General features: G+C 37.5%; 1 protein-coding gene across 1 annotated transcript in view; it reads left to right on the top strand.

Moving 5' to 3' along the window:
* The window catches only part of DNAH9 (dynein axonemal heavy chain 9), a 3,419,770-nt gene that overhangs the window by 3,135,871 nt on the left and 260,407 nt on the right, over positions 1-23,492 (top strand). Inside the window, exons 56-58 of the mRNA XM_044069722.1 lie at positions 11,813-11,977; positions 12,813-12,953; positions 22,004-22,174. Coding sequence (XP_043925657.1) covers positions 11,813-11,977; positions 12,813-12,953; positions 22,004-22,174 — 477 coding nt within the window. The remainder of the gene's footprint in view (positions 1-11,812; positions 11,978-12,812; positions 12,954-22,003; positions 22,175-23,492) is intronic.

Genomic DNA, 23,492 nt, shown 5'->3' with positions numbered 1-23,492 from the left:
CAGACTTGTCCAGCTTCCCCCTGTACTTAGAAAACATTTAAACTACCCAGGGGTATCATGGGAATGTTTATCATTGAAGCATTTAAAGAACAGACAGTTATAGGCAAGAAAAGGGAAGGGGCAATTATATAATAGTAAACTACAGCCATCAACCAGACATTGTAAACTTTAGGGCAATTTCCATACGTATCCTTTTGTGTTCTCTCTGTTTTTCATTCACTTTTGAGAACTAGGAAGGGACTTACTATAAATCATTAAATATGGAGCTCCACATTCAAGTGTACCATAAGACTGCATTTGTATTCATTTTAATGTGATCATTGAATGGTGCTGCATGGACTAACAAGGAAATGATTAACTGAACAGGGCTGCAAGCTTTATACATGATTAATACAGCTTTAAAGGGGAGCAAAGTCATCCACCAAGGAACTGCTGTAGCCTATATCATTCTGATTGAGATATTGGTGACTGTAAATAAAACCTCTTCTAGCAAGTGGTTAGGACCAATGAGATGATTTAAATGGTTCACTTAAATAACTGTTAATTTATATTAACCAATAACCATGTTTTCATGTCTATCTCAGTTTATGGAAAACTTTCTTCATCGAATGCCTTTTGATTGAACCCTATTCATCGAACCACTTTTCAGCGAATAGTTAAGTCAGTGAAACTTTTTCCCAGAGAAAGGAGGTAGGTGGTCATTGTTACACATTTGCCCTTTTCCCCAATGTAATGCAATCTCGGAGTTGGTACATATAATTAGGGGGATGGGGGGGGGGGGAGTGCAGCCTCCCACATTGGTTTGTTGAAAATTATGTAGTTTTTGTTCCGATTGCTGTGGTGGCCAAGTAGCTTTTTCCCCTGGGTAAAAGTTTTGCTGATTAGATAGTTCGCTGAAAAGTGTTTTGATGAAAAGGTGTTCCATGGAGAATGTTGTCCATAAACTGATATAGACACGTTTTCAGGTTCCTTTTAAATCAAAGCAGATATTAACTACCTTGTGATTCGTACGAGTCAGAAGTATTGCATTGTTTTATATTGAGTTGCTCAGTAATTGGCTATAGCATGTTAAAGTTACTGCTTTTACACAAGAGAGAGTAGAGGAGGAGAAAGGGGCGCATGACTGGAGTGCATCCGAAATTAGGAAGGGAGATAAAACAGGGCACGACTAGGATAAGTTGTTGAAGAAATAATGTAGTACCATGTGTAAGTCCACCTTAGGATGTACTCAGAAGGGTATGCTTGGTATCAGTACCTTCCGCCTTAAATAAAAAACTGTAGGCTGCATTCATAAAGATATCATGAGGTGTATGCTTTCCTATATACATTTGTGGTGACCTTTTTGTATTCATCAGTATCCCTAATATGATGCTGCATGGTATTTTAGCAGAAAGACATACAGCATCATGTAGGGCTGGTTCTGTGGCCCTGTTTAATGAGGCAGTCCAAGGAAGGAGCATATACTACTTAGCCACGTGCTGTCACCCTTGAATGGCCTTCATGAAGGCATCTACATCCAAGCAATTCAACAATTCTCTCATCCATGTAGATCAGCATGGCCATCCTCACAATACCAAGGTAATGAGCATGACCTTTTGGCCATGTTCAACTACCTAACACAGTAGGTATATGGGGATCAGGGGGTTGGGGGAGCCACTGAACACCAGATGGTATTCTAAATGAAAGTGCCATAATGGCACTGATAGAAGTACAGGAATTGGATGGCAGGGAAACATTAGATACCATGGATAATGCAGTCATAGTGTAGTTATACTGACAGCAGTAGGGGGATTGATAGGTTGAAACACTAGACACTGGGGATTACTCTAAAGGTGACTTCCAAAATGGCACTGACAGCAATACAGGGATCAGTGGATGAGGGGAACACTAGCCAGCAAGGAAACTGCAAATGGTGCTTTATCAGTACTTATGGTGTGTGTGCATGTTTGTCTTTGAATGTGTACATGTGTGTGTGTGTGTGTGTGTGTGTGTGTGTGTGTGTGTGTGTGAGAAAGTAACTGAGGGGATGCCATTGCCTACACAAGCAGCAGTTTACTACTGCTATATGCAGATCAGTAGTGATCTGCATTTCAAATTAGTAACTGTGATTTAGATATACCCAAATTAGCCAGTAATGACATATTTCCTCATCACAAGTCTTTGATCTGCAAAATGCTACTTTGTGGAGCAGAACCTTTTAGTGTAAGCCATACTGTACATGCTAGACCCTTTCATGAATTCCCAGGTTTATGTATTACAGCAATGCACATGCCTGCCATTGAAGAACAGGATCATCTGTTTATTATTAGTGTGTTCATGCATATGTCTTCTCTTTATCCTCTTGTTTATGTTCTTATACAATATGTATTCATGTGGCATTGTGCATTTTATTTGCAAAACAGGTTCTATGAATCAGTTATCCAGGGGAACTGATGACTGATAATGAAGTAACAAAGTGTTCAGTAACATTATGTGGACATCAACCTGTTATTTAAAACAGTATCTGATAATCTGTGATTTAAAACTTTAATGTGCAAGTGATGCATCCCCAAGATAACATTGCTAAACATAAAGAAAGACAACATAAAATGCTAAAATCTCACTCCCTTCTCTTTGTCTATTACTTTTAAAAGATATTTAATGATCTTGGTTTCAAAAAATACCCCTGGCTTGCTGAAACCATTAGCTCAAGTACCCATCCGCTAGTACTCCAGAGAAGTATAAACAGTACAAGCAGGCCATCCATTTCTGGGTACATTGTGGATTTTAAAATAATTACCAGATTGCTTAGACTTTGTCAATTAATGAATGATTTTTGAATGTCTTTAGACCTATCTATATTTACAGACTGACTAAGCTTATTGTGTCCTGTTTGTAGCAGAAAAAATATTATTCCAAGCCCAAAGGGAATAATTCACAGAGGTAATTCTGATGGTCTTGAAATTCATTCTGCTAAGGTCATTTTCGATTATTTGCTATGTTCAGATACTTTTTATCTTATCTTTAAATTAAATTTTATAGTTGAAGTGATGTCATCCCTGTGTGTAACTGCAGTTACTCATGAGAAAGTGTGTGAAGAATTTTTAAGATCTCTGCCCCCTTTTTTGGTATTTCTATACTTGTGAAGCATGAATTAATGACCACAACATAATTAATGTCCTGGAAGATAAATAGCATTCCTCTTATGTGTGATTACTTATCTTTCTAATTAATTTTGAAAAATATGTCTCACAAACACAAGGTACCTTCTGCATATGCATTTCTAAGCAATGTTTTGTTTTTGTCTAAGGTTTTGGCAAGTTCAAGTGATTATCATCTAAAATGTATACTATACAAAATTAGTGATCTTTCATAAGTTCTCATATTTTGTCAAAATAATGGATTTTCATTTTTTTTTGTGGAGACTACTCTGTTGACAGTTATGCATATGATACAGATAACCTATTTTCTAAACCTTGATTTGACAAGCAGTATAGAAATAGCTGAAGGTGTGCTTAAGCACCACTTAAAGCTATAGGGTGCTTTATTCTGGGCTTTGTTGACACAGTTATACCTATAAATGCTACTTCACTAAGTTCTGAACTCAGAAATCATTTTTTGCTTTGAAAAGTTTTTTTACTTTCTTTTCATAACTTTTCTTTAACTTTTTGTAGATATAGACCATTCAGTAATTTAGGACCACTGTGCACTTCTCCATATAACTATTTAATTGGTGATTTCCTGCTGCGGAATACCTCATGTTTTTGTTTGTTTTATACTGTAATTATCTGATTTGATAAACCTAATACGTTGGAAACAAAGCTGCGAAAAGCATTATGTTGTGACAACAAAGCAGATGTCCAGCTGGTTAGCTTAAGTGGCAGTAAGTTTTTGCAGCATAACAGAGCAGATGCAGTCCTAGTATACTCACACCCGTATAAAATACTTCAATGTATTGATTAACAGCTGCCTCTGTGATGACAACTGCAATGCTTTTTATTCTTTCTTGAAAGAAAAGATTTAGTTTTAATTTTTCTATAATTCTTAATTCTCAAAAAATCACCAGACAGCATTCTGTCTCTCTCTATTTCTCGATGTGCAATGATGGTAATATAGATAAAAACAAATGTACGCGCGCGCACACACACACACAAACACACACACGTGTGCATTTAAGTATTATAATTTTTTTTTTCCCAGTGTTCGTTTTGTAACATTTTCGCACAAAAAAGCTGTCATTGTTATGATGATCTTAACATACTAATGACTCTGAAACAACCGACTAATGTGACTTTACAGTATTTCTGAGTGGTCTTTATTCTCCCTTTTTATTAACTTAAGATGGAAGATTAAACTATTGAAATACATGGGTTGTCCAAATGTAATGGGGCAGGATGACAGCCTCTTTTGTCAGTGATGTGGGTTTCAAGAGAAACTGGATGGGAAAATGATTGACAACAGATTAATGACTTATTTGCTTTATTTCATGTGCTTGTAATTGTGTGTGTGTGCATTTGCATGTGTGGATATGTCTAGTGGAGGCTATAGTTTTAGTGGCATCATGTACCTATAAAGACATAGACCTTACAGGACACCTTGCACTGACAAACATCAGAACAGACTACATTCTGAAAGGAAGACTGTGCAGGAATATGAATGCCTGTCCTTTACTTAAGCCATATGCAGTATCCATGACCCCAGTATATGTGCTGAATGAAATGACAGTACAAAATATATAAATTAATAAATAAAGCAAACTAAATTGGTCACATAATGACTGTACAAAGTCGTAATCACTGAGATCCTGCCCATTAGGGGAAAGCAGAAGAGATATCCAGTAATTCTAGTGGGTCAGGAAGTTCTGGGAACCTGCACTTGATATTATTGGAGGATGGAGACCTCAAAATAAAAAAATAAAATAATTACTTGGTATCTGTGACCATCTGATCATAGGAGGTTAAAAGGCTACTGGCCCTAGGGCCCTTACAAGCCTAACCAGGAACAGCCCTGTTCCCTTGAATATCAGTGTATTGTGTAGAACTAAGTCAACAATTGTTAGCCTTCTGTCCAGCACCTGTACAGAAGTACTTACAGCATTGAACATTTTCTACCATACTTGTGTATGATAGCCCTAAACCTACCCCCTCATACTTGACGACAAAAAAAAATATTGAGTTGTAGCAAACTGTTACTACATTTGTAGTAAGCAACTCATTACATCTTATGTCACACTGCAAGCATTGATGCATGAGTGTTGATACTGCACTGCTGGACCCATCTGCATCTGCTGATCATTCCTTTGCACCCAGAATAGCTGCCCCCGTGGTGCTGCTCTAGCTATACCTCTGTATCTAATGTATGTTATATATATATATACACACATATAATGTGTTTTGTTGTGTAATTCGCATATGCATGAGCACCAAAAATGCATTCTCTACTCATTAGTTTGAAATAGGGAGAGTAGGTGCTTAGTATCTCTTATTTTCCCAAAGCATGCACCACCACCACCATCACAACCAAAAAAAAGCAAGCTGTGAGTATGTCTGTCAGTTGTGGGTGGGTGAGTCTGTGTGTTTGTGTGTGTATGTATTTTGATGCAACTACATTGAGCCACAACTTGCTGAAGCAAAACCATTATACCTGTACTTACATGGCTCCTGAAGGAGGGCAAGTCCTCTAGTGCTGTTCGCTCAGAGTTGACAGATTGAGCTCTTTGCTTTTAGTTCGCTGTGTTACAAGTTTGATGAACAGTGACTCACTGAACTGCAGGCCTATACATGTGTGTGTGTGTGTATATATATATATATATATATATATATATATATATATATATATATATATAATTTTTCATACTGCCCACGGAATACCCACAGGTCAATAATCTATCCTTCATCTCCATTAACCCTACTTCTTTAAACCTTTCTTCAGATGTATTAAAGAACATTCCTCTGAATTCCCCATACAGCAGAGAGTTAATTAAATGAGGTGGGTACATGCTAGTTGCATGTAAAAAATTGTTGACTGCCGTCTTTTTCCTGTAAGGTTTATATTGGATTGTAAAACCGTGTCCTACATAAAGCTCTACATCCAAAAAATGGAGGGATTCCTTACTTAGTTCATATATAAAAATAAGACCATTGATATTCCTATTTAGTTCAGCTAGAAATTCCACAAAATGTGCTTCCTTACACCTAAAATAATTAAAAAAAATCTATGTATACTTTTTACACAACCATATGTTCAGAAAAAAGTATTGCTGGATACAAAAATTTATTTTCAAAATCTCCCATATAGATTATGCATAAGCAAGATTAAACTGGGAGCCAGTGATGCTCCTTTCATTTGTAAGAATATTTCATTTATAAAACAAAAATAATTATATGTCAAACAAAATTCCAAATCAGAGATAAGAAAAGAAGTGTGGGTTCCCTCCCATTATTTGCTAATTGCTTCTAAGCCCTATCTTAGTTCTGTATTGGTGTACAAAGAATTAGGATCCACCTTGACCCAAAAAAACAAATCCTCCTCCCAACCAATTCCTTTCAAAATTTCACAAAGATTCAGGGTATTTTTAATATGCGCTGGAACACTTTGGAAATATTTTTTAAGTTAACTATCCAAGAAAAAATCCCTGCATTTTTTAAATACGAGTCAACACCAGAACCATGGGTGTACCTAGTGTGTCTGCTAAATTCTTATACACCTTCACCATTGCATAAAACACTGGGTCTTTCAGTTTTGAAATAATGCATTTTTTCACATTCTTAGGGGTAAGAAAATCCAACCTTTCTCCCCTTTCCAAAATATCATGTAGCAGTATATTAAATGAGGCAACTGGGTTATACGGCAATTGGACATAGTCTTTATTTGAAAGAAAGTTATTAATCATCTTAAAATAATTTATTTTATTCATAATAACCGAATTCTCCTCTTATCAGCCTGCCTAAAAACAAAATCATTTAGCCCTGCTGAGAGTTGTTGCAGGGCCAGCCATTTATCCTTTGCTAAATTGTAACTTTTTTAGATTTAGATGCTTTTTTAGAATTAATAAATTTCAGAAATTCAAACTCTACTTTTTTTACATAATATATTTTCAAATAGACAAATGGCTGTAGAAGTTCTAGGAGGCAAAATTAGTTGTCACTGGGAAATAAGGACCAGTCAATTTACCAAAACCTTTGCAGAAAAATGCATCATCATCGTCAACAATTTCTTCATTGCCCCCCAAACATCTGAGGCTGAAAAAAAATTCAAAAAATCAGACAAATAAATAGATACATCCAGAAGAGAATAACTGCCATTAAACATTTTGCATATTCTCCACATCATCTTGCTTTTCATTTTACCATGAAAGAATACAGCCAAATGCAATTTTCTACAGAATCAAAATATTAACTAGCATAGGTAACTTTGTAGGTGCAAATTTTGCTCCTTTCAGCAAAACAGTTCTAGGTACATCTGAAACATTAAGATCAGACAAATTAATAATGTCAAGAAAATTCAGCTCAGCATTTAATTTACATCATTAAAGTCCCAAAAATGTTCAGTGAACCTAGAAAGGTTGATTACGTTTGTATTCCTCTGTCCCGTTTGACGGCTGTTTGGATAAAATGAACCACCATTCTCATTGATTTCTAGTTGTTCCCGAGCTTGTTCATTATCCCCTGCCTGGATGTTCTCGAAAGAAACACTTTTCTTGCTGGAAGATTTTTCCATAGATGAAAATGTAGAATTGAGCACAGTGAGAGAACAGACTTCTGATGATGGATGAAATTAAATAAATTAGAGAGCAAGAAGATATTAAATTATAAAACTTTACATCCTAGAGGTCTGAATATAGAAGTCAATTTAAACTTTTAATTAAAGTTTTGGGATTGTATTGGATGAAATACGTATGTTTTAGGAAGTATATATTATTTAAAAAGCGTTATTTAGATATTATTCAAATTGTTATTTAAAATGTTAATGTTTTTTTTTAAATAAGCATTTGATATTTAATTAAGATGTATTAAATAATTGTTAAATTAATTAGTAATTAACTAGGTCCAACCTGTATAAAAGTTACCTTTGGATGAAAGCTGATTATTCTGAGAAGGCGAATGGCTGAGGTACCAGATGCACTTGGAATAAACTGAGGTGGATCCTCTTTGTATTTTTTATATTGAAACAATGCAAGAGAAATCTGACATGTATAACAAGGTTTGAGAAAACAAGAAAAAAGGTAATGTAGATGGTATGGCAAGGCCAAGATTAAGGGAAAGTAGGGGCACACTGGGTGGAACAGAATGGAGCGCAAGGAGCCCTTTACCAAGGGTTTCAAAACATTCAGTACTGCCCAATTTAAGTACATCACACAGCCTATCAAAAGGTTTGTTAGTTTCCATAAAACATTGCACAACACTGTACACCTGGATAAGAAAAATTATGCAAGATGTTTGTTTTTTGTCAGATTTCTGGTATACAGCAATCCTGATTGTGTTTTTATTTGCTGCTACATATCATCTTCCTGGTTACATAGTAGTTCTAAATATACCCTCGTACATACTGCTCAACCTGTTTAAACTAACTTTAGTCACTAGCTTTGTCTTTGATGAGTAGTACACTGAAGTTGTGATGCCCCTTGATGAGGGTGGCCTTTCAACTGACCTGGGCAGTTAAAGTCCTATCAGCCTTAGTAAGCCTAATCTGCAAAACCATGGGGTGTATCATAACTAACCTCATAAACTGTGATATCAGGACTTTTGTTTGACTTGGCCCCCTTTTACAATTTGCTTTGAGAATGGTAGATCCTGTCTAGTTAACCTGGCAAACTTCTTCAGAAGAGTTACAGAGGCTGTAGATGGTTATGATGGGGTATCTTGACCTTACAAACATCTTTAGCACCATTCCCCATGCTCGTATCATACAAACATTAACTGTTTAAAAAATTGGCACACATGTGGTAACAACAAACTGGCTGAAAAACACAGCACATACAGTGCGAGTTGCAGATGCCTCATGAGTAAGTATGAAAGTGACCATTAGTGTCTGTCATGGACCTTTTGTTTTTGGTATTTACTTCTCAGATCTCCAAGACCTCTGGCACTTAAAATTTGCAGATGACTGCAAACTGGAGGCTTTTATTAAGTCACCCTATGATACCCGATCTCCCCTGAATGAACTCTCCCAACTAAACCCTTGGTGTACTAAAAGTGAGCTCAAATGAAATGATAAAAAGTGTAGGGTCATGTTTGATACACAACCCCTCCCCTCATAATACTGTGTAGCCCATACACCACTACAAAATGAAAATGTTGTCAGTGATCTAGAAACATGGGGTGATAGCTCCCTCTCTTTTGACCATCATGCGTCAACTATTGTCAGGAAGTCATTTTATTTAGCTAACCTAATTGACAAGGGAATATCATCACAGTCTTAAATGGTAATCATTCCCTTATAGTCATCATTGATCATGCCAGTTATCAAGTACAACACCCCACTTTGTAATGTATCTTGCTAAACAAGTCAAACAATTAAAAAGACCCCAAAGGCTCCTAAGCAATAAAATCACAGGCCTAAAGTCCCTGAGCTACAAAGATAAGCAGACAACTCTCTCATTTTATTCAGTGTCTTACAGACTTTTGAGGGGAGATCTGTCTTGGGGATACTGCTCCATTAACGACCTAGCTGACCTGGGCCCCCTGTTTTTTCCAGAAGTTCAGTATCTTCACCAATATTGAATCACGGACCTAAATTGTCAACAGATAAATACAGTATAGCTATGACATAGCCCGTGGTTTTACAGATGAGGCTTTTTGCTTGTAAGTCAGCACCTCCCAATCCTTCTGAATAAACTTCCTCAACATGTTAAGCAGTGTGATTCACTATCTTACTTTAAACATAAACTAGTAACTGGATGGATATTCACAAATTTTCTCTGAGTTGTACTGGTATGGCCCGGCCGTCTGGAAAAAGGAGGTTCTTCCTGAGGGAGGGTACTGGCAAGGCATAAATGGCCATACAAGTTATTGGCCTTGGGAATATCTATGAATCTGAACTGTTTATATGGCTTACTCTTATAGCTGGTCAGGGCATCTCTGCCTACAATCATAATGATCTTGAGGAGCATAATGTGGGTATAAGAGACTGAATGAATAAATAATTAAATACAACAAAATGATTACTACATTATAAGTCAGTCTAGCTCCAGTGAAATGTACCTGTGTGGAAAATTCAGCCTAAAACAGGCTATTAGACAGGACAGCATAAACCTATCCTGGTACCCACTGGGTGAAAAGCAAAAATACCAAGTCTGCACCAACTTATGGAAATTAAAATATTACTTGTAGAACATACATCTCAACTGAATGAAATATGTAGATGAATTCAGTGTCTTCTTTTGTTTTTGTAAAGTGTTGTCTTTACTGCTGTTGATCCTGGGTTGTGTCCAGAAAGGGTCTATAGAAAAATTCACTTACCTGGTAAAAACAACACAGCAGTCAATCAGTAAGCAAATAAACTGTCCAGACTTATTTTTGCCCTGTCCCTCATAAAATATTTGATTTTCTGGTAAATCACTCAGGATCATACCTATCAACTCTCCAAAATTTCTCAATGTCCAGATTATTGCCTCTTGTTTTAGGTCTGTTCTTCATAAACTCTGGCAAACCATTGAGGATTGTGCTCACTGAATGAACACTTGAATGTGAGACTACATATCCTTCAGAAAATGAATGCTAGTGCAAAATACATTATTAAATAACTTTTGCTGATTTTGGCCATTTGTCCACCCATCAATTTTGGCTTTGCCCAGATTTCTTAAGCAAAAGTTTAGAGGTATGCAGATGATTTAAGTTAGTCACTAATGCCAGTCATTAAAGTTTCATACTTTTATTGTTCACAAATTGCATGTTGATGTAAAACCTGTTTTGTTAAAATTTTAAATGAATAAGTAATAGTTAAAAATTGTCCCTAGTTTTAGCCTTCATTCCACTGTTATTTTTGGCTTTATTCAAAACTCTTGAAGAAAGATATTGATCGGTATGCCTTAGAAACACTCACATTGGCATTTCCATGGTACCTGTGAGCTCAGGCAGCCAGAAGAAGATGATTAATTACTCAAATTGTCATTTTTTCAGCTGTATGAGCTTGCAGTTTCCTTGGAAATGCCAATGCAGATGATTACGTGTAATTGTTACTCCAGCAACACTTTTAAGACACATTGGGCAGCTGTTGAAAGTGGGGTCTCCAACCTCCCTTGCCTATCAGGCACTTATGCACAGAACATTCAGATTATTGCCTCATATTTTTTTGTCTGTTCCTTATAATATCTGTGGTTTTCAGAAAAACTACTGAAGACTGAAGTCTCTAAACAATGACATACATTTGAGTTTTAGAGTTTTTATTCTTTGTATTATGCAGGTGAACACATCCTTTTATTCTAATAACTTTCAACGTTTTTTTTTTTTTTTTACAGTAAGATAGGTACATGTTAATGGAATGGTATGACAGTAGGTGGAAATAAATCTTTTGCTCTGCCACTGTTATTTGCCAGTCAATACAGGCAGACCTCACCTTAACAACATAAGCAGGGGTTGCGTAACAATTGTTAAGGTTGGTTCATGCACCACTCTGGCACTTAACTTGTCTGTCTTTTTCTGAATATCGGAGCACATAAAGCATGCTCCATGCACTACAATACAGTTATAGTGTGATAATCACTGGCAGCGATTGATTCAAATGTGCAATGTATTGTATTTTGAAGACTTAAAACATATATGACTACTCTTGATTTCAGTATAAAATATTTTAAGTTCTGCTACTTGCAATATGTGTTTTTTTTCTGTAACAGTCTAATCTGACAAAGCAGCAGAATGGATTTAAAATCACCTTAAAAAACTTGGAGGACAACCTTCTTTCTCGCTTGTCTTCTGCTTCTGGTAACTTCCTTGGAGACACAGCCTTAGTTGAAAACCTGGAAACTACCAAAAGGACTGCAGCTGAAATTGAAGAGAAGGTAAAGCTAAGGAAATCTATGTAAAGGACAAAGCTTTTCTTGGAATTACTGTTTCATAAATGATATACGAGTTGAAAGCAGACTTAATTATTCTTGAAAGTGTCACTTACCAGAAGAGCAGATTCAGACAGTGTGGGTATTTCCAAGGAACTGAAGGGATGGTGAGGTGCTTACTTTGTCTTGTGGCAAGGACTAACCAGCCATGTCCCTCAGAGAATTTTCTTGCGAGTGGCCTAGTTTAAACTGAATGGGTTCACTTATAAAGAGTGAAAGTGAATGAATGTGAAACATTAAGAATATGATTAATATAGTTGTAATTCATGTTGCGGCAATCTCTTTAAGCTTGTATTCATTGCGCACCATGTTAGTAACTGATATAGAGATGCTTCATTGCAGATGTCATTGCTGTAACTGTACAAAATATTTCTGAAAGCTATTTATTTACATAAATATAGATATGGCAGCTCATATTACAAGACACACAGTCCTGTTTTCAACACTTATCATCTGATTCAGAACTGCATGATTACAACAGAATAAAATAAAAATGTCTATATAGCCTGTGTCTTGAGGGATTTTAATCATGTTATATTTGAGTTCTTCTGTTTAGCTGAGATTAAATCACTGTGCATAATTATTACTAAGCAAGTTAATTTTTCTTGCCCCAGGGGATAATCTACTCTCTTGTCATTTTCTCATTTATTTGGAAAAATAAAGGATGTGAAGCCCGGAACAGTAGTGATTCTTATAGGAAACAGATATATGAAGTAAAACTGAAGATGATTGCAAACTTTAAAGTGCTTTGAGGACATTGTGTTCATGCTTTTTCTACCAGGTAAAGGAGGCCAAGGTGACAGAGATTAAGATCAATGAGGCAAGAGAACACTACAGGCCTGCAGCAGCACGCGCGTCCTTATTGTATTTTATAATGAACGACCTGAATAAAATTCATCCAATGTACCAGTTCTCTTTGAAGGTATGGTTTTACAACTCACATTCATAATACTTGTGGTTTTACATATGGGTTTTTAATTATAGTTTTATTTTGATTTCTTCTTTTCATAGTGGAACATGTTTATTTATTACATAAGTGCAGAACAGATATGATTGTGGCATGTTTCCAGCTTGTTTCTGAATGTTATTTCTGCAGTCAGTAAAACAGTAGTTGTTAACTAACAAATCTAATAGTCTGAGATGTAATACCATGCACTGAACTTTCATGGTATATTTGACAATAATGTTAAAGGTCTTATAAATGTTTCTTGAGAACAGAGCAGCAGACAAAAGACAAAGGTCCCACACTACCTTTAAGGGATACCCCTACATTGGGTTAACATCAGAGAATTTATTTTTATATGCAAAATAATTTATTTGAGAGGCTTACATATAGAATGTAATGAAAGAATGTTTTATAATGTTTTATTGTGATTGACTGAAGCAAAAAGCACTAAAGTGATTATATGTATAATATATAAAGATATTGGATCACTATTTATTGACTTATGTATTATCATGATGATCTCATCTGTCCCTAACCCAGAGGAATTCTGGAAGAGGCCTTATCATGGGTCCACTAGGGAGCAAGTTCATATGCATTGCAGAAATGGCTTCGGATAAGTTTGCTGGATGATCAATGGGTACATACATACATGCATATATATATATATATATATATAAAAAAAAATATATATATATATATATATATAAATATATATATATATAAATATATATATATATATATATATATATAAAAAAAAAAAATATATATATGGGTCCCCTTCGCATGGTTGACTTTTCAGAAAGTCGACTTTCATATGGCCAGACCATATGATCGACTTTTGAAAAGCCAACCATGGGGAACCGCTATCTCTGACCAGTGTGAAATGGGAAAATTTCCCTCTTCCACACTGTAGTCCGATCTCAGAGTTGGCATATTTACATTACGGGGGGTGGGGTGTGCGTGGCAGAGCCCCCCACAGGGGATGCATGGGGGCTTGCTCCCCTGCTAACAGCTGAAAGAAAAGTGTTTGCTGTGTGTTTTCTGTTTATCTTACACGGTTAGATTTTCAAAAGTCAATCATATGGTCTCGGCCATAGGAAAGTCGACTTTCTGAAAAGTCGACCATGTAAAGTAGATCCCATATATATATAGATATAGATAGAGAGAGATCTAGTAATCTAGACTGGCAACACTAATGTTAACAAGTGAACATTGACACAAAATGTCAACAAACACTCATGCACTTACTCTGAGGATTAACCTCTGATGATGCAAAATGAAAAACATGTTTTTGCAGCGGGCTGCTAATTATTTATGCCAACTTCAAGATCACATAATTCTCTAGGAAAAGGCATATTCCCTAACCCAGGGAACTGTCAGTCTTGTACAACTGCTGACATTCTGTTTTCTTGATAAAAGTATGTCGACAGAACTGATGTTGACCAAATCCACTCTCAATTAAACTGAGTTTATCTAGATATAGATTTATATTGTATTTATATTTATGTAGACACACACACACACACACACACACACACACACACACACACACACACACCCTATTTTAACTTAATTTTCTAAACTACTTGTTCCTGTCTCCATCAAAAGTCTCCATCTCATATTGACGATACCTAGATAAGATAAGGGATATAATCCCTCTGTTGTATCATGATTTTGCCCCACATAGTCCTGCTAGTAAGTTCTGCCTGATATATTTCCAGTAAGAGGCACCCATTTCACTCCTGTCAACAACGATTAGCAGTGGTTAAATTTCATGGTCTCTCCGAATTGGCAGGCCCTTCACTCCAACATAAAGAGTGTGCTCCCCACTAAACAAATCTCACCTTTGCTGCTAGTATCTGCAGTCAGATACTTATGACCATTTCCCAGAGTTTGTGATCATTATTGCGGATGGTGATACAGAGTCACCAGTACATTGAGAGCTTCTTCCCATAACTCCTCTCTGGATCCCCCACTGCAATCTAGCGCAATGCTTGCAGTGCTCCCATTGCTGTACTCATCTGTTCGTCACCCTCCTTTTCCACTCTACCTTCACATAGAAGAAAGCTTCAAAATACTTAAACTCTTCCATCTAACGTACCTCTTCCCAGTTCCACTGGCAAGAACAATTGCATCCTTTCCAAAAGAGAATCATGACCTCTGATTTAGATGTATTGAGATTGACTATGGACATAGTAAATAAATTGCCCTGTTGTATGATAGAGATTACTGTCACTTGAGGCTAAAAGAACATCTTGAGCAAGCAACAAAAATGCAATTGTCATGTTCCCAGTCTGAATAATTTCTATGAATATATACATCATTTAGCAAAAAACTCATTCATGAAATGATTTTCAAAAATTTTTGCAGAGGAGAATAGAACCTCCCGACCCCTATGTGGGGGAGATTGCCCCCCTAATTCGCCTACTTAATATGAGGGAACCCTAGTAACTGAAGACTGAGTCAGGTGACTTTTCCACAAGATGTGCTCCTACTTCCACTATCACTTTACTTTTTGTAATGGCGGCTCTGGACCCTCCAATATTTGTACACATTCATATACCTCTCAACTATTGCGATTACGGCATAATGGCACAATTCTGATCCTCTTGCTCCTGCTAGATTTACTGATGTTCCTCATAAAAATCAGCCCTGTTATAGGTACATATTTAATGAATAAGCTACACACATACAAAGATTCCCTATCACTAACTATGTAGGTCCAGTATTATGAAAACCTAATCTAAACAAAAATAAGAAATGACTGTTCTTTCTAACCCTTTGATATGATTTGTGATGGGCAGTGCCATGATTCTTAATGCTCAGAGGTTGGGAGGCATGATGCTTTCTGGAGATAAACGTATCACATGTGAACAGCATTGATAAACTCCCAGGATGCCTTAGATACCTGTGAAAGGGCAAATAGATGACTCACTGTTCCACTGCCAACAATAAGTGTTGGTCCTCCTGAATTTGATTTTTGATTATTTGATGAAACTGTCTCTCCAGCACCTTGAATATACTTTCATTATAACTGTAACACACACCATACTGTTCTCCTTGTTTTGAAATGGGAACCACTACTCCGGTTTACTCATCCAGATATACTGTTCCAGCCTTCATTGTAGCACTGAAAAGTCATGCTAACCATGACACTGCAGCAACATGCAACACTTTCCATGTTTCTAAATGGGTTTTATTCATTCCTGTTGCCGTTCCACAAAAGGACTGTTTCATCATCACAGCTACATCATCTCTCAAAAGATTCAGTTCACATATCTTTTTCTGGCACTGTTTTCTCCGAGAAAGTGATGTTCACTGGATGTAGAAGATCCTGAGAGTGTTTTGTTCACCCGTCCGCAGTGTTTGAAAGTCCTGAAAATCTCTGAAAGACTTCACAATAGTTAGGCAGTGTCAGGTCACTACCAAGCTGTCAACTAGACAATCATATGCTTGACAGTATATTTAAAGCATAGTAGAACTGTCCAAGGAGGAGATTTGGTGCAGATTAGCAAGTAGAAGAAGAAGGAAATACGATGACTAAATGTCAAACTGCATATTTTATTGCGATGCCTGTATAGTTCAAATTTATGCAGTCATAGACTGTCCCTGCTATACAAAGTAATAAACCCATGGTAATGCTTCAGTGTCATTGTCAAATGCAACTGTAGCCAATGCCATTATCAAATGAATGCAAAGCAAGTCTGACCAAATCGTCACTTGCCAAGCGGGTGGAAACACAGTCAGATGTGGGGAAAAAACACAAATGTTGTTAATGATGTTGCTTTAGCAGTTGTAAGGCCACTAACACATTGATCAAGCTGAGAGAAGTTTGAAAACAAATTCACCAGTCCAATACTGTAAACAAAAAAAAGTCCTAATTAGGGAAGAAGAGAAATGGATCATTAACATCCTTGGGTATACAAGATATACCTTTTGTTATTAGTTGTGCTAGGTATTAGGCTTTTCAAATGACAACAGATGTATGTTGATCAAAAGATAGTTTATTGTCTGTAAAAGTGTCTAGTTCCCTGATAACCATACCAGTTTTGATGACATTGTTGCTTTGGAGGTAGATGCATGGATGAAGGGCCCATAGAGATAGTGTTTTTTTAGGTTTGGAGAGTGCCTTTGGACCAAGCGAGATTTGTGGGAGAAAGATTTAGTGAGAGTGGTGAAAAGCTTGAGCTAAATTTATCTACTCATATGTTGGCTATATCCCAGGGGTGAGTGGGTGTTGTTATGTATCAGTTTAGTACAATAGTGGGTATTGATTATAAGTTTTATAACAGAGGTGGCAATTTTCAGAAAATACTTCTCCTTCGTACATTTAATTTTATGTCTATGCTCTTTGTTTAACCTCTTGTTCACTTGTGGAGCATGGGATTTTCAGTTTATTCTTCAGGATGAGGAGTCTCTGTTATCTGACCTAATTTTATTTGAGCAGCAGTCATTGAAATTCTACAAATCTCTGAATCCAACATATTCCCTAAGATCACCAGATAAGATGTCCCAGCTGTAGTCTCTGAAACCAGAACAGGACTATTATGGGCCCAGACAGTTTACCCAAGACATGCAGTTGTTTGACTTAAGCCTAGACACAGGTTCATAGGTGTTTACTAGGCTAATGACCACAAGGGCTTTTTTTAAGCCTGGACATGCATCCCAAATCTCTGATGAATTTTGATACCCTTGATATGTGTAAGCATGGGTCTGGGAGATGAAAATGGCATAACACACACACACACACACACACACACACACACACACACACACACACACACACACACACACACACACACACACACACACACACACACACGCACACACACACACACACACACACACACACTTGCCAGTGCTGAGATTAGAACCCCTACCTGTTTAGTTATATATGCTATAGTGCTACGTATTTATTGCGTGCACCATGCCACAGGGTCTGTAAAGCAGCTGTAGTGGTGCACAATGGGGTCCTATCACATACCCTAGAAATTATTTACCAAGCAGTCTTACTAGCCTCATTTGCAAGCCTATGGAACATATCAAATCTGACAAGTTAAACTGTGACATTAAACATTTCATACAGTTGGATCCACAGCAGTTTGGTTTTCTCAGGGGAAGATCATGTCTACTCAGCATGGTAAAGTTCCTTGTGAAGGCTACAGATGTAGTGGACATTGGCCACTCAGTCCTAATAGAATATCTGGATTTGGACAAGGTCTTTGACACTATACCCCATGCTGACATTGTAAGAAAGCTCAAAGCACAAAAGATAGACACTTATGTGGTAAGACAGATAATAAACTGGCTGAGTGATAGAACTCATACAATTAAGATGGCAAGTGCATGCTTCAGAAAATAAGAAAGCAACTATTATAGTACCATGGGTCTCAGTAGTAGAACCTGTTATTTTTGGTATATATTTTTCTGACCTTCATGCTATAAACCCTGACCTACGGCTACCCAGATTTTCTAATAACTGCAACCTACGTGTCTTCATCCATTCTCCCATTGATACAGGAGCACTTTGGCAAAACTGGTCATCACAGGGAAAAGGCTCAGACTAAATGCAGAAAAGTGCAGCACTGCCAACTTTGAGACAAGATGGGTGTCATCCATTTTTCCATTGCTACAGAAGTGCTTCAGCAAGATCTAGACCTTACATTTTAGTGGTGTACAGAGAAAAGGTTCAGACTAAGTACAAAAAAAGTGCTGTATTGTCACCTTTAGGAGACACCTGTCATCTACCCAGGTACCCTTTTCCACACTGGCATGGTAGTTAGGTCAGTAGAGCACATGGAATAAGAGTTCCCTCAGCTTTGAATACACTAGTGGTTAAAAAATTATTATATCTAGCACTGCTAATTGCAAAGGTATCTGATCCAGGTCAAAGGATGTCACTGTCTCTCCGTACTTTAACCTAATTTAGCTAGATATTGAGTGTAATGCAATTTTTGACATGTACCTAGCCGGACATATTATATTAGAAAAGCCTCAAAGGTTCATGACAAAAAAGATTATTGGTCTAATAACCTTTATTTCAAGACCAACTAGAATGCCTATCTATATACCCTCTCTTATTTAGACTTCTACTTGGAGATCTATGCCAGCTCTTCTGTAACATCAAAGATGCTTCTGCAGGATTCAGGAAATTCAGATTTCCCATTATTTATGACAAGCTTATTTGCTTATTTATTTGTATAAGCTCCCTCTTAGCATCATTTTCTCCGGCATCTTTAGTTTACAGAGCTTCTTCTGCAAAGTGCAGGGTTCACTTTGAACCTCAAAAAGTCTGTACTGAGTTCTTCTCAAGATCAGGTATTTCTAGGCAGCAGGATTCAGATTGTGCTAAATGATGACTCTGCGGCCTACTTCCAAGGTTCTGTCCTTCACAGCTTATTTTCATTCCCTTCTTCCTCTTTTGGTGCTTCTTGCAAGGGAATTCCTTTGAGCTCTGAGGTACATGGCATCCACGATTTCTATGGTTCCTTTTGGCAGACTCCATATAAGGAAGTTTCACTGGTACCTGAAAGCTGTCTGGCTTTCAGCATTGACATCCTCTGGATCTTCCCATTTCTCTATTACTATGCCTCAAGCTCAGGTTCCACTAGTGGGTTCATCAGATCTCTCTGAATCCCATTCAGCTTTTTCAGGTTCCTCCTCCCACTCATGAGCTGTACTTGGATGCATCAGCTCACATTAGGGGGTGGGCCTTCTCTAGCAATATGATGGTAAAGGGGGATTGGTTTCTCCCATAACTACCAAACGATATCAATGTCATGGAGATGAGAGCTCTGATTCTGGCTGTCCATGCTCTCAACCCCTTTGGCCCTCTAAAGGTTTAAACAGACAATGCAACATTCATGTGGCATATCAACAAACAAGGGGGCACAAAGTCATACCTTCTTTGCAGACAAGCTCTACAGGCTTATAATTTTGTTGTCTGCCATCACTTGATCCTGGAAATGGTTTACATATACCTTCAGAGCACAGTACAGTGGCAGACACTCTAAGCAAGTCCTGGACACATCCTCACAAATGGATGCCTCACAGGGAGGTGTTCCTAGACATTGTTCACCAGTTTGATACACCTCGAATAGATCTTTTGTCTCCCTTCTGATCAGACAACTTCCCATGTCCTTTTCTAGAGTACCAAGTCCTCTGGCTTGGAAAGTTTATGGTGTGTTTTTTTTTTTCTGGAAGGGGATGTTTCTATAAATGTATCCCTTCTTCCTCTGTTACCAAAACACCTATGCAAGATCATGTAGGACACACCTAAGATCTTATTGGTGACTCTCTTTAGGCCTAGACAACACTGATACCTCCTCCTGTTCCATCTGGCAAGGGGCACTCATCACAAGTTACTTCACAGTATGGATCTACTCACAAAAGACAAGGGATCTCTCATTCACCCTCGCTTATCCACCCTTCATTTGACTGTGTGGGTGATAGGGTTTTGACTCCTTAGAGACCACTTTTATGAGGATGTGCTTCAGGTATTGAAGGAGGTCAGAAAACCCACTGCTAGAAAAATCCTATGTAGCTAAATGGAAAAGATTTTCTCTTTGGTGTCTCAAGCATGACCTGGACCCTTTTCTGTGGGTATTCATACCACCCTTTCTTATTTGTGTGATTTGCTCACTTCTGGTCTGGTGTATTCACCTATTAAAGCTCATTTTGTGGCCATTTCTGCTTGTCTCCCTCTAAGTCCACCACTGGCTTCTAGTTTTGAAATCCATTGATGTTTGTCCTTTATATTAGGCCTCCAAGAAAATCTATTCGTCCTTCCGGGACTTCAATTTTTTTCTTGAGAAGTTGACTCTTTTTGAACCTGCAGTATCCTCTTCCTTGCAACATTATGCTTGGAAAACTATACTGCTAGTAGCCCATACGTCTGCCAAGAGTGTTTCTGAACTTCAAGTGCTCATGGAAGTTCCACCTTTTTTAGTTTTTCACAAGGATAGGATGTATCTTCACACCAGTCTTTCTTTTATGCCCAATGATTTGTCCTTAAGTTAACACTTCATCTTCCTTCTGTTTTCCTTCTGCACAGAATGATAAAGGCTCCTTCACATTTTGTATTTACATAGACAGCTCAGATATTACCTAGATAAAACTAAAGATATCGGGAAATCTGAGTAGCTTTTTGTTTCCTCTCATGCTTGTAAATTGGGTTTTGCTGTGGCTAAACAAACCTCTCATCCTGGATTTCTAAGACCATTTTGTTTTGCTATTATTTTCATGACGAGCAGCTTTCTTCTCCAGTTCATGCTTATTCTGCTAGGGCTGTGGCCTCTTCTGGTGATTTTTCAAAGGTCTGGATACTAGATCCATTTTGGAAGCTGCAACTTTGTTCACTGTACATACCATTACTAAACATTACAAGTTGGAATCCATTTCTAGAGCCAGATTGGGTTTCTTCAGAGCCATCTTACATGGGGTTTTGGAAGTCTCCTCTGTGTCTTCCTCCATCCATCCTCCTAGTAGCTTTTGTACTATTGCATCTGTAAAGAATACCACAACAGTGACAAGGAAGGACATAGTAAAGTTGTGTATTATCTTAGCAAAACAGTAGATGCTTAGCATCTCACTGGTGCAGTATTCTGTCCCTTCCACCTCCCCTCATTGTTTTTTATGTCTTTTTTTCTGTCTGAGATGTCTCCTCGTTCTTTCTTTCTTTCTTCCTTTCCAGGATGCACATGGTCAACTGTTTCCTCTTGGGTTGCTGTGGTTCTTCCTGGGCAGTTCAGTTCTGAGGATTATGTGCTCATACATCACTTACGTACCTTACACCTCAGACATAGGACATACAGCTAGCATATGGTACCTGGAAGGAGATGAGGCTTTGGTATGTTGGCTGGATATTCATCTAGCCTCAACATATCCCATATGTAAAGAATACCGGAAAAGTGAGAAGTAGGACATTTACTGTTAGGGTAAGAACTTACACAGCTGTACTTTCTTAGCAGTGATAGTGACACAATAAATCCACATCTGATAATAATTCACTTCTCTTACTCTTCTAGGCTTTCAGTGTTGTGTTCCAGAAAGCAGTTCAAAAGGCATCTCCAGATGAAAACCTCAAACAAAGAGTCGAAAATCTGATTGACAGCATCACATTCTCTGTGTTCCAGTATACCACAAGGGGATTATTTGAATGTGATAAATTAACTTACACTGCACAGGTTACCTTTCAGGTAGAGTATACTACATGCAATTCCAGAAAACCTTAAAAATGTTTAAAACATGAAGCTGTAACTTCTTTTAGTTGAGAATTTTTTTACTATTGTATTTGTATTGTATTTTCATGTTCTGCTTTATTCCTTGAACCAGCTACCCAGTTACTTCTAGGCCACATCTTATAAAGTTAAGCTTTGATAACATTTTTTTGACTGTACAGACACTGCTATCTGTTTGTTCCCTTTTTTGGATGCATGCTTAATCCAGTGTTAGAAGACTGTTATCATTTTGTCAATGGGTACAGTACTAGTGTAACATTGTCTTGTTGTGATGGCTTTCCCTATGAATAATCACTACATGTTCACTAGAAGAAAAATTCCTCAATACCAAGTGGTCAAGAACACAGTAAATCCACAACAATTAAATTACGAATTTTTGTGGGGCTACCACCTTGCATGTTCCATGTGTGAGTCATGGCTTTTTATCCCCACAATTATAGATTGTTACTAGGCTAATGACCCCGGGGGGGGGGGGTTCTAAGCCTAGCCAAGTTTTCCCAAAAGAATAATGATGCCCTGTATCCAAATAGGACAAATGAGGGTCAGGCATGTATAAGCTACCTTTGTCCATAAGGGACATGGGTACTAGTGCTGGTGTAAATCTTCTATTCCCTATCCAGTGGTATAGGCTGCACTTAAACTGGGTGATAGAAGAACTCAGCTTCCCATGGATGGGAAGCCTGTTCCATAGGAGGGGCAGCCTCAGAAACACATATTATTTATTATAATTTATTTGAGAAGGTTTCAATGGCCCACAACTTTTATAAGCCTAAACATTCCATTTGCTTTTTCTCAGTTGAGCCACAGAGGAACTGAAAAACGGAAATGGAATGTGAATGCTTAAAAAAGTCAAGGGACAGAGAAACCTTGTTAAACAGAAGTGGGAAGGATAAAGCTACTAGATATTATATAGATGCCTTTAGAAATTCATACTATATGGATTTGTATATATTGGGAAAATACAAGGAAAGCAGTGTTTTATCTCCAGCATCTAAAAGTTAAAGCTATGCTGAAGAGTCATACTGTCCGAGACGGGTCTCCACAATATCATCATTACCAGCACAGGAAGCACACAATAATATTTATTCTCCATAGAAATGCAAGGATATCTCTCTGTGGATGGCACAGTGCACACTGTCTCATCCACACTTGGCCCACCTATCAAGTGAAGGAACAGAGCTCCTGCCAGTGGGAGTCATCGATTGTTCTAATGGATCCTCTCCATTAGCACATATGCTACTTGTATTTTGTCCATGGTGATTGGTAGAAAACTCAT

This window comes from Protopterus annectens, chromosome 4.part0, assembly GCF_019279795.1.
Source record: "Protopterus annectens isolate FY-2018-M chromosome 4.part0, PAN1.0, whole genome shotgun sequence".
In the NCBI taxonomy this organism is placed as follows: domain Eukaryota; kingdom Metazoa; phylum Chordata; order Ceratodontiformes; family Protopteridae; genus Protopterus; species Protopterus annectens.
This window is presented reverse-complemented; position numbering and strand designations above follow the sequence as displayed.